The following is an 18,622-nucleotide window of genomic DNA, read 5'->3' as shown; positions in this document are numbered from 1 at the left end:
AGGAAGGTGAGCTTGAACCTGCTTTAAATACCCAAGATCATCTGTATTCAGTCTGATAATGAATTACATTCCACTACCGTACATAGCACAAATTAATACAAATATGCATTTTAAAGGCTCATTTTAAAGAAATGTCAAGTAGCCCATAACGTTTACAACATTAAGGAAATTGTATGCCTGTTACATCTTATTTTGTATGAAAAGCACGGATTTTTTCCTTGTTTTTCTAATGCTGTGCATGCACAATAAAACACAGATTGAGCTATTCAGATTTCAAGCTTGAAAAGGCTTAATAAGACAGTTGATTGTTGATTTTTGTCAATATTTTGCAAATGTGAGAATGTTTTCGCACATCATTAACGATAGTCTATTTCAATATTTAACATATCATTACAATGTTTAGTAAACCCAACATTCTGACCCTGCAGGATTTACAGATATGCAAGAAAATAATTTAGCTAGCTAAAATGTAAATATTGTTCATTTGTTCACCAGGGCCTAGGTGGGACTACAAATGCATTCCTATTTGCTCCATCATTTTTGTCTTGCACAGATATGTTCACTAAGTTATCTAATACTACAGTGTTTTCTGAAAAGAAAATCAGTGTTTCTTTTTCTCGTACATTTCTTGCACAATATATTTTAATTGTCATACTGTGCTATATTTGTTGCACATCATGCAGCATATGTAAGCCATTAAGGTGTAAATCTGGCCCTCTCCTGACACACACAAGATATGGAAGGCCCTGAATACAGCAGGACTGGTATACAGTAGTTCCATCATGCATGGTGGGGGCCGGAGGGTGGGGTCCTGTGCAGGATGTCTGAATACCTTCATGAAGAATATTTGGGGAAGGAACTAGCGTATGCGGAACGATGGATGGGCATCTTCAGAACCCTCTGTAGTATTGCACAGCAGCCAAAAGGACTACTGCAGTCCTGAGCGTGCAGTAACGTCTGAGGAGTGACCACTGCTGCTTTGCAGCTTGTGGGAAACTGTACTGCCTTTCCACTCCCTTCATAGACCTCTCCCGAGCTCAGCCCATTTTGTCAGGTTGTCACTTGGATGCAAGCTTTGGGAGCAAGTCCTCAACACGTAAATTGTGCTCTATTGACAAACGATAACATTGGACATGGACAAGGTGTATGTTAAAAGCAGCGGGCATTCGTTAGAAGTGAGGTAATTCATTAAACAAACACGTCTGCGGATTGTTACCAGAAGGAGACACTTGATACTAAAAAGAGAAGCTTTACCAATAGGAATATTGCAAACATTGTCTCGGGCTTTTTTATTACTATATTGATTTCTGTGTGTACAGTGTTGAAGATGCAAATATTGAATAGTGAGGCATTCCTCAGCTATAAATGCAAGTACACGTCAACTCAAGGGCAATTATTTTGAAGTCAGACGTGGTTCAGGGAGGATTTTAAATTTGCAACATACTACCTGATACTAATTAAAGTAAATATTGGATTTTGCTATTTATATTCAATAAATGTAAAAAAATCTTTGTTAAGTTGTTAATGAAAATATTTTTAGGCAGTGAAGCTATGTTCAATTTTTAGGAAAAATTTCAGCTGGTAACATTATAGATTTGGTTAATATAATTCATTCATTTGTATGCCATTTCTCCATTTTTCATATGGCTGTATTGTTTTACAGGATCTAGTGAGAAGTTTCCTTAGCACATTGCTCTCCTGCAATATGCTTGCTATTACTCATGACAAGCCAAGTCCAACTTTTTGTTAGCTGACTCCATTAATCACTCTTTTGACATGACTTCAAGTATTTACAGCTTTGACAGAGTTGGCTCGTTTGTGACTAAAAAATAGGTCGTTGTACATCCAGTATTAACTTCTGGTGCACGATACCAAAAGATGATTTTTCCATTGTTCAAATAATTGTCTAGATTGATGGCACTGTCTTGTTAGTTAATTAAATGGATAAGTCTGTTCGTCCCTTCCTTTTTCTGATATTCAAATTCTAGTTTTTTGTGCTTATATGTGAATTTAATTTAAAAAGAAATGTTACTTTTTGTTTCTGGTAAAGGATATATACATGAATTTCACCTGCTTCTGAGAATATAATATGTCAGCTTTCAAACTAGCTTTTTATGGGTAGGTCCCTGGGCCACAGAGAGACCCACAGAAATCAAGTCACCGTTTAAAATAAATAATAATCAGCTTTTACCCTCAATGACCAAAAAGTGGTATATACAATACTGCAGTTATTACCCTATTTTAAGTAAATCTTGTGTGATGACTGTGGGTAATTGTTGACTTTTAATGGCAGTAATTGTGTGGTGTATGGAAGGAAGCTACTATTCAGACATATCTGCATCTGGTCTAGTATAATAAATACAACAGACATTAATAGGCAAAGTAAATTGGGTCAAAAATCTATCTGTCTAATGTGTTGAGAATTTTTGCTTCATCTGGCTCAGAGATGGATGCTGTTGGACTGACAACTTATAGGAAGTCTTTGTACCTGTGACTGTGCTAAATGCCAGAATATTTACTAAATTAATTTTACCCAGGCCTCAGAATGTCAGCAGGTTTAGAAACAGTTTGCAATCTGGGGACTGTTGTCTGATCTTTTTTTTTAAGGCTCTGGACTGTGTCAGTTGTTACTAAGGACCTGGATACTAACAGTTGTTTCAACTAAATCTAGAAAATAGATAAATACTGCCTGATTGAAATGGCCCCATGAGTGAAATTCCTGGGTCCATTAAATTATATATAATATTCTTTCTTGCTCAGCAAATGGGCAGTCCCTTAAAATGACCCATATGAAGAAATAAGGTGGGTGAGGTCATATCTTTTCAAATCTTTATTGACAAAGTAACATTCTAACGAGTTACCCAGGGTCTTCTTTGCTACAGCTATGCTGCCTATTGTATATGGTACAGTTTAGTAGTCTTACTGCAGCTTTCTTCAGCACTAGAACAGAGACAGATAATTGCTTTCAGCACTTTCATATCTAAGCATTGCAATATAATGGATTATGTTAATCAGTTATTGACCATTTTCTTTACTGATTTTTTTTAAATTACTTTGTTAATATTGATCATTGCTATTCAGACCGAGATTTTGTGGTAGGTGTGTAAAACTCATTCAGGGAGTAGAAACAGTGTATCATTGAACTATGAGCCCATCAGCAGAAATGTCCTATTATCCATCATTAAGGCTACGTTTTAGTCATGGGTATTTTTAGTAAAAGTCATGGACAGGTCATAGGCAGTAAACAAAAATTCACAGCCCGTGACCTGTCCATGACTTTTACTATATACCCCTGACTAAAACTTGGGCCAGGGGGCCACGGGTGCTCTGAGGGGGTGGGCCAGGGGCGCTGTGGGTGCTTGGGAGTGGCTCAGGACCCCTGATGGTGCTGGGGGAGAGACGGGCAGTGGCATGCGGCCTAGGACCCATGGTATGGGAGGGGGCGGGTGGCAGTGGCCCACAACCTGGGAACCCCATCTGGTGCTGGGGATGTGGTGGGGAATGGGTGGCAGCACACAGCCCGGGAACCTCGGGCAGCCCCTGAGCCAGCACTGGCCTCTGCAGAAGTCATAGAGGTCATGGAAAGTCACAGAATCCGTGACCTCTGTGATGGACATGCAGCCTGATCCATCATTATTAAATCTCACTCTGGAGCTTTTCCACCACACTCATACATGAGCACATGTGCGCTCTCTCTATCTCTCTCTCTGCTATGTATTTGCTTATGTCTGTACTTTGCTGAGTCTTATAGGATTTACCAAAACAGACCTTGAAAGTACATGGCAGCACAAAGCAGCTAAAATGTATTGGAGTATCTGGCTTTTAACTACTACTAATACTTTTCTGAAGGGGAAGAGCTAAGGGGAGAACAGATCCCTAAATGACAAGCCTGTGACAGGAGGTGATGAGACGAAATCATCGGTATGTGATCTGGATTCCAGCACATGGCCTAAATCAAATGGCAGGACATGTTAAATGATTTTTTTGTCCTCAGCACTGGATGTGGAGCATGCAGGACAAAATAAAGATCTATTGTGTCTTTTCAATGAGTGTTTTATAATTTCAGAATTCAGGACTCTGCCAATAGAAGGTGCAGTACCACAGTTAGCTTTCAATTCACACTCCTTTCAAGAGCAGGTGTCAGCTTCAATTACTGTTCTACAAATTCATTTTAGTCAGTTAATGAAATCCTCTGGAGAATCATATTGATATTATTCTCCAGCTGTCTGTCGAAAGCCTTATATAACATGTTCCTTCTCACCCCATGGGAAAATTTGTTCCAAATATGCTTTAGACTTCACAAGTTGTTCAAGCAGGGCATCAGAGAGTTGTGTGTTATCAAGTTATGGTGCCATAATGCAGGAATTATGAAGTTATTAAGGATGTATTATTAAAATTATCATTGCATCTTCATGCGAAGAAATTTTCACTCGACAAAACAATGAAAGTCAAAATCCACTGGGCGCTGAAGGTGAAGGTAGATGCTAATCTTCCATAATTAAGGTTTTGTTCTTTTTGCTATTAAATAGTATCTTCTTGTCATTCCCACACAACCTTTTGTTCCCGAATGCTTGTCCTTGTGTATATTCCACGCTAGGTGGGTAAGCACCCCACTCACCTGATATTGGAGATTTTATTGTTAGTAGTGTCCATTTGGTCTGCATGCATACCCTGACTAGCCTTGTGCCTCATTCCAAGGGTATAAACTTTGGGGTGCGGCAGGACCAACCACCATTTGAGTTTCTTCTTACTGCCCTTGGCCTTGGTGTCCGCACTCCTTCAGCTTAGCTCATAGCCTTTTGTAACTAGTATTTTAGATTGCTTTCAGTACAGTTTTTTATATATATAGTACAAGGTGGTGGAATATTGCCCTTTGGAACTGACACTTTAACAGTCCTATATAGTTTGAGGGAGTTTTCACTTCCATCATGACTCCCCTCTCTTTTTGTTGTTAGCTCCAGGCCAGTTTTCCTTGTAATACCCTAATCCCCCAGCTTTCAGTTTTGTGCATCTTATGAGGGAACCTTTCCCTGTAATGATGGTCATACATCCAGCCTTTTTGTTTGGGGTTAGAGCCTGTTTTATAGTCAGTACTGGAGAGGCAATCGTTACCGGTGAAAGTCTCATATGCCACACCACTAGATGGGACTCAAGTTCATTAGAGACTTGTCGGTCCTCTGGTACCATACACCTAATTTATACTAGTGCAGGTGAAGGATGTTAGGGATGTTCTATGGGATGAAGTGCTTGGTATTGGCTTCCATGGCACCGATAGTTTGCTTGGTGGCTTAAAAAAACCTAGGACTCTCTGAGCCTTAACTGATTTAGTGCGGGCCCCTATTTTAAAATGTTTGATACATTTTAATATTTGATCCCAAGCTGCATTCTAACATTGCAGCTACAGAACTAAATATCAGCTGAGTGCTTTTTGTTTTCTATGCCAAGAAGGCAGTTTAATGCTTACATGGAATTTGACATGAACAGTTTGCATTTTACAATAACTGAATTTCCTACAACTTATTCAGAAGCAGTGCTGAATGCTCACTAGTATGGTATAGATGATGTATTATTTTTGATGTCTATCAAATATATAACCACTTTCATCCCCATTTCATTATTCTGGTATCTCATATTGTTACTTCAGTCCAATATATAGACTAGTAACCCAAAGTACAGTTTCTTAAAGGGATTGGTGAAAACTACTTTGTTTTTAGAAGCAAACAATGCTGCTCATTCTTCTGGTGGAGGAAGAAAGGAGAATGCGGTTCAGTGGTTGCTATGATGCTAAATGAAATTTGGAAGCAAGAAGCTGAAAAACCCCTTAGCTGCAGATGTCTGCCATAGTTGCCTCACACAGGGACAAGCTGTTGGGCAATACTAACCCAGCTGTCAACACCCACAGAGGAGTGCTGACGCTAAGCATTAATCTTACTTTGCGGCTTTTGTCAGTGATACATAGTGATAGATATATTGTAATTGATCTCCAGACCAGCAGGAAAATGTTAATGGACAGGTAGTAATGCAGTCTTTTTCTATAGCCAAGACACAGATTCACAGGCTGACTAGTGGCAACTTCCACATTAGCCACTAGGAGAAGGTTTGTAAACATCACAGATTGCTGAGATTACACCATTCATATATTGTAAAATACTGGTGAATCACATTAATGCCAGAGAGAGATCCACTGCAAACCATCACATGGCACATTAGAAAAAAGTAAAGGCCTGGCATCATAAATTTCATTTTGTACATTTGTTTTCACAGATGCAGCCTCGTTTTAATTTGAGAAGTATACTGGTAAACATACCATTGGGCCAGATCCTCAGCTGCTGTAAATTGGCTTAACTCCATTGACTTCCATGGAGCAAAACCAATTTATGCCAGGTGGAGAGCTGGCCCAGTATATTTTGTTAAAGTAACAAAAGCCTATTAATATAAGACCTCATTAAAGCACTGGGTTATTAATGCTTTGTCATCTCTTGGGGCAGGAAATGTTTTTGGTTCTGCATTTGTACAGCATAGCACATGACTAGTGTTCCTGAGTGCTATGCTAATACAAATAACAATAATGATACTTGGCTGAAAAATAAAGTGATGACACCATTACGGGGGAGGACTATTGGGTTTGCAAATGAGTGAAATAATAAATAATGCAACAACAGTGGATGCCAGATTATCAGAAAACAAGATCCACAGTTGTGTGCAAAACATATGTATGTGCACATACCCCTTTGCCTTTGTGACAACTAACAGAAGTTTCCAGATCACAGGCCCTGGTTCTCATGGGGGACTTCAATCACCCTGACATCTGCTGGGAGACCAATACAGCCGTGCACAGAAATCCACAAAGTTTTTGGAGAGTGTTGGGGACTTCCTGGTGCAAGTGCTGGAGGAACCAACTAGGGCCGTGCTCCTCTTGACCTGCTGCTCACAAACAGGAAGAATTGGTAGGGGAAGTAGAAGTGGGTGGCAACCTGGGCAGCAGTGACTCTGAGATGGTAGAGTTCAGGATCCTGGCAAAAGGAAGAAAGGAGAACAGCAGAATATGGACCCTGGACTTCAGAAGAGCAGACTTTGACTGCCTCAGGAAGCTGATAGGCAGGATCCCCTGGGAGGCTAATATGAGCGGGACAGGAGTCCAGGAGAACTGGCTGTATTGTAAGGAAGCCTTATTGAGGGCGCAAGAACAAACCATACTGATGTGCAGAAAGAAAAGCAAATATGGCAGGTGACCAGCTTGGCTTAACAGAGAAATCTTCAGTGATCTTAAACACAAAAAGGAAGCTTACAAGAAGCGGAAACTTGGACAGATGACTAGGGAGGAGTATAAAAATGTTGCTCGAGCATGCCAGGGTGTAATCAGGAAGGCTAAAACACAACAGGAGTTACAGCTAGCAAGGGATGTGAAGGGTAACACCAAGGGCAAGTCATGACCAACCTGATTGCCTTCTATGATGAGATAACTGGCTCTGTGGAAACGGGGAAAGTGGGGGACATGATATATCTTGACTTTAGCAAAGCTTTTGATACGGTCTCCCACAGTATTCTTGCCAGCAAGTTAAAAAAAAGTATGGATTGGATGAATGAACTATAAGGTGGATAGAAAGCTGGCTAGATAGTCAGGCTTAATGGGTAGTGATCAATGGCTCGATGTCTAGTTGGCAGCCGGTATCAAGCAGAGTGCCCCAGGGGTCTGTCCTGGGGCCGGTTTTGGTCAGCATCTTCATTAATGATCTGAATGATGGGATGGATTGCACCCTCAGCAATTTTGCGGATGACACTAAACTGGGGGGAGAGGTAGATACACTGGAGAGTAGGGAATGGGTCGAGAGTGACCTAGACAAATTGGAGGATTGGGCCAAAAGAAATCTGATGAGGTTCAACAAGGACAAGTGCAGAGTCCTGTACTTAGGACAGAAGAATCCCACGCACTGCTATAGAAGAGTGAGGGGGGATTTGATAGCAGCATTCAAATGCCTGAAGGGGGGTACCAAAGAGGCTGGAGCTAGGCTGTTCTCAGTGGTGGCAGATGACAGAATGAGGAACAATGATCTTAAGTTGCAGTGTGGGAGGTCGAAGTTTAATATTGGGAAAAACTATTTCACGAGGAGAGTGGTGAAGCACTGGAATGGGATACCTAGGGAGGTGGTGGAATCTACATCCTTCGACGTTTTTAAGGCGCAGCTTGACAAAGCCCTGGCTGGGTTGATTTAGTTGGGGGTTGATCCTGCTTTGAGCTGGGGGTTGGACTAGATGACCTCCTGAGGTCTCTTCCAACCCTAATCTTCTATGAGTGTGACCGCCACAGTGCACGCACAAATTGCGCATTTAACTTTAGACACTCAAGTGCCTTATCTGAATACAGAATTGCAATAACTGCCTGCACAAATGTAGTGCAGACTCCCATGCATGTGCCTCCATGGGACTTGACATGCGTGCCAAAACTAACATTAGCTCGCTTTGATACAGGATCAGAGCTATACTGAGGACATTATTGATAGCAGCTCCCAATGATCTTGATTCGGGTGTCAGACTGGTTTTTACACCAGTGTAAATCTTTTGATTTCAGAGGCATTACCCTGATTTTTGAAGTTGGATAGTAAACTACATTTGAAATTTTCTGTCCTAGATTCCTCTCCCACCCCCCTCCAACACCACTAGGAAATATACTTTATGGCAACTGCCTTTTCCTAGGATCTCAAGGCCAAATGGCACCTAATGATTTCTCTCGAAGAAGCAGATGTTAACATTTTTGACACATGCTCCTTTGTTGTCAGCCTTTCAACATTTGTTGCCTAATCCCATTGGTATGAATTTTATACAGATTAGCTTTCCTAGATGTTAATTTGTGTGCTCTCTCAACCTAAACAGAAAGGATATAGTCCACAGGTCACATTTATTAGCAGTAGCATGACTCCTGAGGTGCCCATTTACTTCATTTCACATCTCTAAATCGATGGGAGGGGCAAAGAATTAACCATGTTCCTTTTGAGAGGAAGAGAGCAGTCAATGAAAGGATTGATGCAGAAGGAATTACTTCAAAATATTTTCTCATTAATTTATGTTAACCCCTAGAAGTAAGTGCTGTAATATTGCTGCAGAAGATGGGTTAAAGTTATTTTCAAAAGGAAACCCTATTTAACTCTTTGAAATCAGCGATACCCCAGATAGCCATCATCTGAGCACTAGCTAATTTCCAAGGTTTTAATTTCTCCATTAATGAGTGACAGTGGCAGGGAGGAGTGAGGCTTTCTAGCTCTTGGAGACAGGGATGAGGCAAATCTCATACCTGTGGGGCCACCAGACTGGCCCCATACCTATCTATACTGTTTCCCATCTCCACCTGCTGGCAGTTCCTAACCCATCCCTTGTGTCAGGAATCAGCCAGGGAAGACAACAGAGCTGAAGAGCAGGTCAGAAGTGGGGATGAACAACATGGAAGGAACAAGGTGATAGCAGGAGTGAAGTAGGGAGGAGGTGTTCGGTTCCTGTTGTGTGCGAGATCAAAACAGTAATACGTTCTTCAGTTAAGGAACCTTTGGCATGAGCTGGGGGCTGATGCCATCTGTAAGGCTACAGTGCATAATTCTATAATTTTTGGGGACTCCTTTATATTCTACTGAGGCTACTTAGTGTTTGCAGTTACATTCAGGAAAAAATAAATTGCAAACAAAACCTTTTTTCATAATTTTAACAGCCATTACTGCTTTCCAAGGACAACCAGAATTCACATTAAGAGTCGTTTAGAATCATGTCCCTTCTGGGCTCTTAGTACTCAATGCTAATATAACAGGGTGTTGGGTGATGTTGATTGTCCTCTGGACACGCACTGAACAGTCCCATGATATTGTGCACAAAGTTGTTTTCTCTGTTTATGTGCTGTGCCCTTCCCCGACTCTCTCCTTTCGTTATAGTGCTGACAGTATGAGGTTGTTCCTGCCCCTTCAGCTAGTTGTGCTGTCAAGTTAGGCTTAACAGCAACACCAGGGGGGCTACCAGCATGGCTTAGCACTGAAGCTGTTCATGTATAGAAGAGGGGAGTTTGATGCCCATTTCTGAACATTGAAACAAATATTCGTAAGGAAACCTTCAGTGGAGCTTGAACGCCCCACATGTATGCGAAGTGGTGCAGCTTGAAACCCTCATGCCAGCACCATGGTGCTACTTAGAGTTGCCAGGTGTCCAGTTTTCGACCAGAATGCCCGGTTCAAAAGAGACCCTGGTGGCTCCAGTCAGCACCACTGACCGGGCTGTTAAAAGTCCAGTCAGTGGCGCAGCAGAGCTAAGGCAGGCTCCCTGCAACTCCTGGAAGCAGCGGCATGCCCCCGCCCCCCACCAGCTCCTACACGCAGGGGCAGCCAGGGGGCTTCACGCGCTGCCCTTGCCCCAAGCACCGATTCCACAGCCCCCATGGGAGCTATGAGGGCAGCCCCTGTGGACGAGGCAGCGCACAGAGCCATATGGCTGCGCCTCCGCGTTGGAGCCGGAGGCAGGACATGCCACTGCTTCCGGGAGCTGCTTGACGTAAGTGCCACCTGGAGCCTGCACCCCGACCCCTTCTCGTGCCTCAGCCCTGATCCCCCTCCCACCTTCTGAACCCCTCAGTCCCAGCCCGGAGCTCCCTCCCACACCCTGAAGCCCTCATTTCTGGCCCCACCCCGGAACCCACAGCTCCAGCCCAGAGCCCATACTCCCCTCCCACTCCCCTGCCTCAGCCCGGAGCCCCTCCCACACTCTGAAGCCCTTGGCTCCACCCCCCCAGCCTGGAGCACCCTCCTATACCCCAAACCCCTCATCCCCATCCCAGAGTCTGCACCCCCAGCTGGAGCCCTCACCCCCCCCCCACACCCCCTAACCACCTGCCCCAGCCCGGAGACCCCCCAGCCCAGAACCCCCTCCTGCCGCACAAATCCCTCATCCCTGGCCCTACCCCAAAGCCTGCACCCCCAGACCGAGCCCTCACCCCCTCCCGCACCCCAACCCCCCTGAGCCAGCCCGGTGAAAATGAGCAAGTGAGTGAGGGTGTGGAGAGGGAGTGGGGGGATGGAGTGAGTGGGGGGTGGGGGCCGCAGCAAAGGGGCGGGACATGGGCAGGGCTTCAGAGGAGGGGCGGGGCAAGGGTGTTCGGTTTTGTCTGAGTAGATACTTGGCAACCCTATGGCTACTGTGATTCCTCCCTCTGTGAGACAGCAAACGTAGAAGGGCATGCTCAGCCCTGTAATGGCAGAGGGCAGCTCCTGCCTACCACTGAAGGGATAGATTAGATATTCCCAATGCCATGAGGGTGCTGATTCCCAAGGTGCAAGTGTCAGATGCAATATGTGACAAAGGCCCAATAGGAGGGACACCAAAAGATTTCTTCTTGCTAGAGCCTTTAAATGGTTTCTGAGTCATTTCTTTAGTATATGGGACTTTTTATTAGCTTGATGATATTTTCTCTCCATTGTAAAGAATTTTTAACACTAAAAGGTACAGGCCATCAAATGTGCGGAACGTGGGTATCTTGGGGAGTAAAATGAATGACAGCCCTCCAGAGGAGGGACACTTGAGACTGAGAGGTATGTTGAGAGCGCTAGTACAGTGGCCCCAGGAGAATAGATACTACCAATTTATGTAAATATATTACAAATAAATTAACATGTCAGATAAAGCCCTCAAGATATATAAAGAAACCTTATTCAAGAACGCCTGGTTGCCAGAATGAATTTCTCGGGCAAATCCTCTAGAACAGTAGCATCTGTTCATTACTGAAATACTGACAAAGATACACAAATGCCCTTGGGAGGACAGGCTGCACTATAAAACTGCTGCTAACCGTAATCAGTTAGGGTTATATTAGCAAATTTCTGGAATTTCTGCAAGGGAATCCCATTTGGCCTGCTGCTATTTTGACCAACTGCAGAAAATCATTGCTTCTAATGGGGGAAACCATGCAACTCTGATAGGAAAACAAACAAAATAAACTCAGAGAAGATTAAGTTTGCATGCTTCAATGTTCAAAAGAAAAGAAATGACAAATATAGGGTTGCACATGCAGCCACAACTCATATAACTCTGTCCCGCTGTGCGGAGGTATTATGATGCAGTCTCATACAATCACATACTCTTGCTCAAATGATACACTGTCCGTTATTTACTTTAAAAAAGAACTTGATTGCACCTGGAGCAGTGGTTTCCAGGGCCCCTTATGAGCCCCCTCTCTTAAAATTATTCAGGCTGGATGCTATGCTGTATGTTTCAGCATACTTTTCAGGAACAAAGTATAAATATTTCTATCACAATGACTTTTAATGCTGTATTAGGCCCCCAATCCTGCAATGAGCTCTGCATGACTTCTAAAGTTCGACAGTTTTAAATCAGCAGTCAGCATAACTTATATCCAAAAGTTTTAAGGGAGCTCGGTGGACCAATAATATTGATTTTCAGTAAGTCTTGGAACAACAGGGACGTTCCCAAAGACTGGAAGAACGCTAATGTTGTGCAATTATTTAAAAATGGCAAATGGAATGAGCCAGGCTTATGTCTTATGCCAGGCTTATAGGCTTGTGTCTCAGGGTGCTCACTCCCCTTGGACAGTGCCTCCTCCTGGCTGCTCTGGGAAGAGTTCTCTTCTAGGTCCGACACCTCCCCTTGCAGTCTCTCCACCTGTCCTCTCTTTCACTCCGTGGCCCCTTTCTCACACCGAGAGCTGCAGGTTTCCTTTTTGTGACGGCCCTCTGCCCAGGTCACCGTTTGGTTCCCCCCCTCTGGACCTGCTGCCCTGGTACTACCACTTCATCAGTAGGGGAACCTGGGCCTGCCCACTACTCCGGGTTCTAGCCCAGGGACCCTGTGACATGCAGTCAAGGGCTGCTCAGGCCCCAGCCTCACTGTTCGTTTCCTGGGCTGCTTCCTGTCCACCTCCCAAAGGCTTTCTTCTCACCCCTTCTCTCTGAGTATGCCCTTCCCTCAGAGTCAGTGTGCGGCTCTTTCCCTGGGTTCCCTCCTTCCCTCTCTTATGCACAGAGGGTGGCTGCAGACTTCCTCACTGCCACCATTTCTCTTTCCAGCTTCCTGGCTTTATATTAACCCAGCTACTCCTGCTCAGCTGAGCTCCACCTTCCAATCAGGGGTTGCTTGTCCAGCCTAAGCCCCTCACATGTGGCCTGTCTCTCTAACTGGCCCTTTCTCAGCTATGGTGTGAGGTGAACATCCCATCACAGTCTGCCAGTCTGACATCAATCCCGGACAAGATAATGGAGCAGTTGATATGAGACTCGGTTAATGAAGAATTAAAGGAGGGTACTGTAATTAATGCCATTCAACATGGATTTATGGAAAATAGATTCTGTCAAACTAACTTGATAGCTTTTTGATGCGATAATAAGTTTGATAACAGTAATAGTGTTGATGTAATATACTTAGCCTTCTTCAAGGCATTTAACTTGGTACTGCCTGACATTTTGATTAAAAAACTAGAAAGATATAAAATTAACATGGCACACATTAAATGGATGGCTAACTGAGGTCTCAAAATGTAATTAAACAGTCATTGAACAGGTGTGTTTTTAGTGGGGATCCTTCAGGGATTGGTTCTTGGCTGTATGCTATTCAACATTTTATTAATGACCTGGAAGAAAACATAAAATCATCACTGATAAAGTTTGCAGATGAACAAAAATTGGGGGTGTGGTTAATAATGAAGAGGATGGGTCACTGGTTCAAAATTATCTGGATTGCTTACTAAGCAATATGCATTTCAATATGGCTAAATGTAAATGTATACATCTTGAAACAAGGAATATAGGATACTTACAGTAGGAGGGACTCTATCCTGGGAAGCAGTGATTCTGAAAAAAGATCTGGGGGTCATGGATAATCAGCTGAACATGAGCTCCCAGCATGATGCTGTGCCCAAAAGGGCTAACGCAATGCTTGGCTGCATAAATGGGAATCTCAAGTGAGACTAGAGAGGTTATTTTACAGCCATATTTAGCACTGGTGTGACTGCTGCTAGAATACTGTGTCCAGTTCTGGTGTCCACAATTCAAGAAGGATTTTGATAAATTGGGAAGAGTTCAGAGAAGAGCTATGAGAACGATTAACATGCTGTGTAGTGATAGACTCAAGGAGCTCAATCTATGTAGCATCATAAAGAGAAAGTTAAGAGGAGGCTGATTACAGTCTGTAAGTACCTACATGGAGAACACGTATTTAACAATAGGCTCTTCAATCTAACAGACAAAAGTATAACACAATCCAGTGGCAGGAAGTTGAAGCTAGATGAAGTCAGACTGGAAATAAGGTGTTAACTTTTAACAGTGAGGGTAAGTAACCACTGGGATATCTTACCAAGGGTCGTGGTGGAGTCTCCAATTTTTAAAACGAGATTGGATGTTTTTCTAAAAGATCTGCTCTAGGAATTATTTTGGGGAAGTTCCAAATCTGTGTTACATTAGATGATGACAGTGGTCCCTTCTGCCTGGGAACCTATGAAATCTATAAATGAATCCACATGGATTATTGAAGGCTCTAGGACTAAGTTTGTTTTCCAAGTGGTGCTACCTCCCTTCTTGGTCATCTTTATGAGAAAGCTGTTTTGTTCAAAAGGTAAAATGAATAGAGTCCCCTCTGCAAACACATGCACCCCGGCACATGGGTTTATGACAGCCTAAAGAGGAAAGTTACTGCAAGATCCTCTTGTTATAATATTGGTAGCATGACACCGACCATAGCCCTGTCTGTTACTTGTGGATTTTTACATGTATCATTATTTTTTTTTTAATCAATGAGTAATCTTACAATGGTCAACTGGAATCTTTGTGTAAGTCAGTATTAGGTAACCATGAGTGTATTTTTCATCGCTGAAGGACAGAGAGCCCGTCTGATTAAAAAGGGAGGGTGTTGTTATAGTAGAAGAATAATGTGTGTTCAGTTCTCATTGCATCTTGTACAACAGTTTTTTGATAAAAGTTTAAGGGATGATTTATGAATAGTGAATGTTGACAATATAGCCACTGGCAAATTGTTTAATGTATTTTTTTATAAAATCCAGAGGCTGTAAATGTGTCTGTATGAACTGGAATCACTGTAGAATGTGTTATAAAGTAGTTTATCAAATTAGACATTAAGAGTGAAATCCTGGCTTCATTGACAATGATGACAAAAGTCTCACTGACTTCAGTAGTGCCAGGATTTCATCTCAGGACTTTTGTTCATATTAAAAATGTCAATAGGGAAATTCCATAATAAGCTTTGTTCTATGCAAATTATGTACATAGTTACACTTTGATCTTAAGCTGAAAGCCATTTTGTTTTAGCCCTACAGTAATTTACCAAATGAATGTCTCTTGCTACATGTTTCAATATGTAAAATGGATTAACTTGTGAGTAACTTCTATGTAACATTTTTCTGTAGATCAGCAATTCAGAAGCTGGGAGCAGAAGTATTTGAAAAGGTTTACAGCTATCTCAAGAAAGCAAGACAGCAGAATGCAAGTGAAGACGAGATCCGGGAATGTCTGGAGAAAGTGGTTTCTAGAGCAAGTGACTGTTTTGAAGTGGATCAGCTTCTCTACTTTGAGGATCAGCTGCTTGCCTTAGCTCCAGTGTAAAATGTACATTAGAAATGGACAACACTGGAGATATGTGAAAATGCTGAGCTACACCCTTACGGGCCAGCAAACAAGTACTGTATTATTGGGGGTCAGAAAGGTGTCCATCATGGTGACAATCTTTTTTCCCCATTTGTTTTATTGCATCAAGAAGTGTATTTCCTTAGGTCCAGATTTTTCACCCACGGGTTGTTCCCATTGACTTTAATGGTGCACGATCAGGGTCCCAGTGAGGTCAATGGGAGTTTTGCCATTGATTTCTATAGTAGCAAGAGTGGTCTTTGATCCAGCAAGACATTAAGCACATACTTAAATGCTTTGCTGGATTTTGCCTTGGACAGCAGTATGTATATATGAGTGTGTTTGTGTGTTTATATACACATACGTGTGTATATATGGTTACTCAATTATCAGAAATCACACATTAGTTATTGCTCTGTTGAAGGCGTGTATTTCACCTGAGTGCCCTTTGAAAGAGCCATGCAAAAGAGAGAGAGAGAGACATGAAGCCCGACCTAAAGGCTGCTGAAATCCATGAAAATATTTCCATGAACTTCTGTGGGTTTTGGATCAGGCCCATAGTGTACAACTAGAAAAATAAATCCATTTTAGCTTGTTCACAGATCTTGTTAACTTTTTATCTCCATATTTATGTTGCCTGTTCTAAAAGCACAACACTTGTAGTTATATCAAATACCCCTCACCACGCTCATCATAACACCTTACCTTCTCTTCCTAACATTTTTCCTTTTCGTTCTGCATGCTGATCACCTTTACTGCTACTTGTTAAACTCTAAACACGGAATAAATGCCACACTGTATAACAGGTTCTCATATGAGCCTTGGGCCAAATTCACTTTAGACTCCCAGCCCCCATCGGACTCCTCACATTGCCTGTTCATGTGCAGCACACTGCAATCCTTTAAATGTACTCAGGCGGGGAGTGGGCAACAGTGGCCTTCAAAATCATTGCAATTTGATCTTAGACAGGCCATTATGGCTGGGAGCTGCAGCTACTTAGCACTTCTGGAAAGAAGGTCACCCACTAACTTCTCTATGCCTCAATTTGCCAATTTGTAAAATGGGAATAATGATACTTCTTCTGGTGTGTGGCTTCTGATGGCATAAACAATGAATTAGGTGTTGGTATCTATCTCAGTGATTGTAATAACTGGTGTGGTAACACACTTTTATCCATGCCAAGCAAAGTGTTGTGTATGATCATAGTCCAGCATATATCAGAGGCAGTTGATAGCACTCTCAGAAAAGAGCAAGCTGGTTTTCAGAAAGGGCGTGGATGCAGAGAGCAGATCTTCACTCTACGAAACGTAATAGAATGGTGCTTAGAATGGCAATGGCAACTCTACATAAATTTCATAGACTTTGAGAAGGCTTTTGATAGCATTCACAGGAGCAGCCTATGGCGCATTCTGTGGGCATGTGGAATTCCTTTTGGTATAATCAACGTCATCAAACGCTTCTATTTCAACTTTACATGTAGTGTTGATTACAGTGAGCTCAGTTTTGAAGTCAAAACAGGAGTACGTCAGGGGTGTGTCATGTTTGCAATCCTCTTCAACATTGCCATCAACTGGGTAATGCAGCTTACAACAGAAGACATGTCAAGAGGCATTAAATGGACACTCTTCTCATCACTTGGAGACCTGGGCTTCACAGATGATCTTGCTCTCCTATCACATACCCAACAACATATACAAGAAAAAACAACACAACTCAATGCATTCAGCCAGCAAATTCAACTGAAAAAAGACAGATATCATGACCTTTAATATTGCCTCACCATCACCAGTACAGATAGAGGATTATGTTCTCACCAATGTAGAAACATTCACATACTTGGGCAGCACCATTAGTTAGGTCGGTGGAACAAGCCAGGACATCCAGAAAAAAAACAATAAAGCCAGGAACACCTTCAGGAGCTTAAATACAGTCTGGAAATCATCAAAATACACCACCAAAACCAAATTCAAGATTTATCAGAGCTGTGTACTTTCAATACTACTTTATAGTGCAGAATGCTAGGAAATGAGAAAGTATGGCATGTCCAAACTGTCTTCATTCCATACAACCTGCCTTAGAAAAATCTCCATATCTTTTGGCCCAGAACAATCTCAAGCCAAGATCTATTGACACAGTGCAGCCAAGAGGATCTGAGCACCATCATTGCCAGGAGGCATTGGAGATGGATCAGTGCTTTGGATGAAAACTGATTCCATCACCAGAATAACAGTAAGATGGACACCTGAAGGCAAGGAAAAAGGAGGCCACTTGAAAACAACATGGTGAAGAGCTGTGGAAGCCGAGCTGAAAAACCTGGGGCACAGCTGGGGAACCACTAAAAGACTTGCCAGAAACAGACGGGAGTGGAGGAGCTTCGTCACTACCCTAAACACCAGAGGCGTAATAGGAACATGATGATGATCTCTCTCTATCATGGCAGCATCATCCAGAGATATCAAAAGCATCCGTCCACCATCAAGAGGATCAAGTGGGCAGTCCATAAGCAGATGGCACGCTGTTTTCTCTTGAGATCCCCAGGGGCAGGATGGGGAGCTCAAGAAGCTCCAGTGGTAAGATGCAAGTTAAATGGCCTGTGAGCACAACATATCTTGTAACGAGGAAGGCTCTTTTGGCTCATATGGTTGTTCTGAGGGGCATGTGAGTGCTCATCCAGAGAGACTATGGGACACAGATCTGAGTTGTCTATCTGCTAAGAAATGCGCCAGCAATCCAAAATATATTCCCTCACCACCTGTTGCTGTTCCTTAGAAAGGTCGCATCTGATGTATTGTCTGAGAGGCTCAACTATTTTAGAGAAGGGGGATCTTGACTTTGGCTAGCATGTATGATGTGACTTTGAGATGAAATTGTGAAGTAAGCTGTCTAGATAGTTGGCTGTGTGCAGTAATGTGGCCAGGGTCCTGCCCTCACACCTAATCACGGCAGGAGCAATGTCAGACGAGACAGGAATGTTGGACACTGGAGTCGTCCGGGTTGCACCAGTGATG

General features: G+C 42.8%; 1 protein-coding gene across 3 annotated transcripts in view; it reads left to right on the top strand.

The window, feature by feature from the left end:
- Positions 1-16,211, top strand: part of NEK11 (NIMA related kinase 11) — a 170,319-nt gene extending 154,108 nt beyond the window's left edge. For 2 of the 3 annotated variants that reach the window (XM_084620358.1, XM_084620356.1), the window contains exon 16: positions 15,398-16,211. In XM_084620358.1, the coding sequence (XP_084476484.1) occupies positions 15,398-15,593 (196 nt within the window). In that variant the 3' untranslated portion in view covers positions 15,594-16,211. Of the gene's footprint in view, positions 1-3,849; positions 3,936-15,397 lie in introns of those variants that run through there. The other variant, XM_084620360.1, reaches the window with a different exon arrangement.
- The last annotated feature ends 2,411 nt before the right edge of the window (positions 16,212-18,622 follow it).

The sequence above is a fragment of the Lepidochelys olivacea genome, assembly GCF_965140295.1.
Source record: "Lepidochelys olivacea isolate rLepOli2 genome assembly, chromosome: 2".
Taxonomy (NCBI): domain Eukaryota; kingdom Metazoa; phylum Chordata; order Testudines; family Cheloniidae; genus Lepidochelys; species Lepidochelys olivacea.
This window is presented reverse-complemented; position numbering and strand designations above follow the sequence as displayed.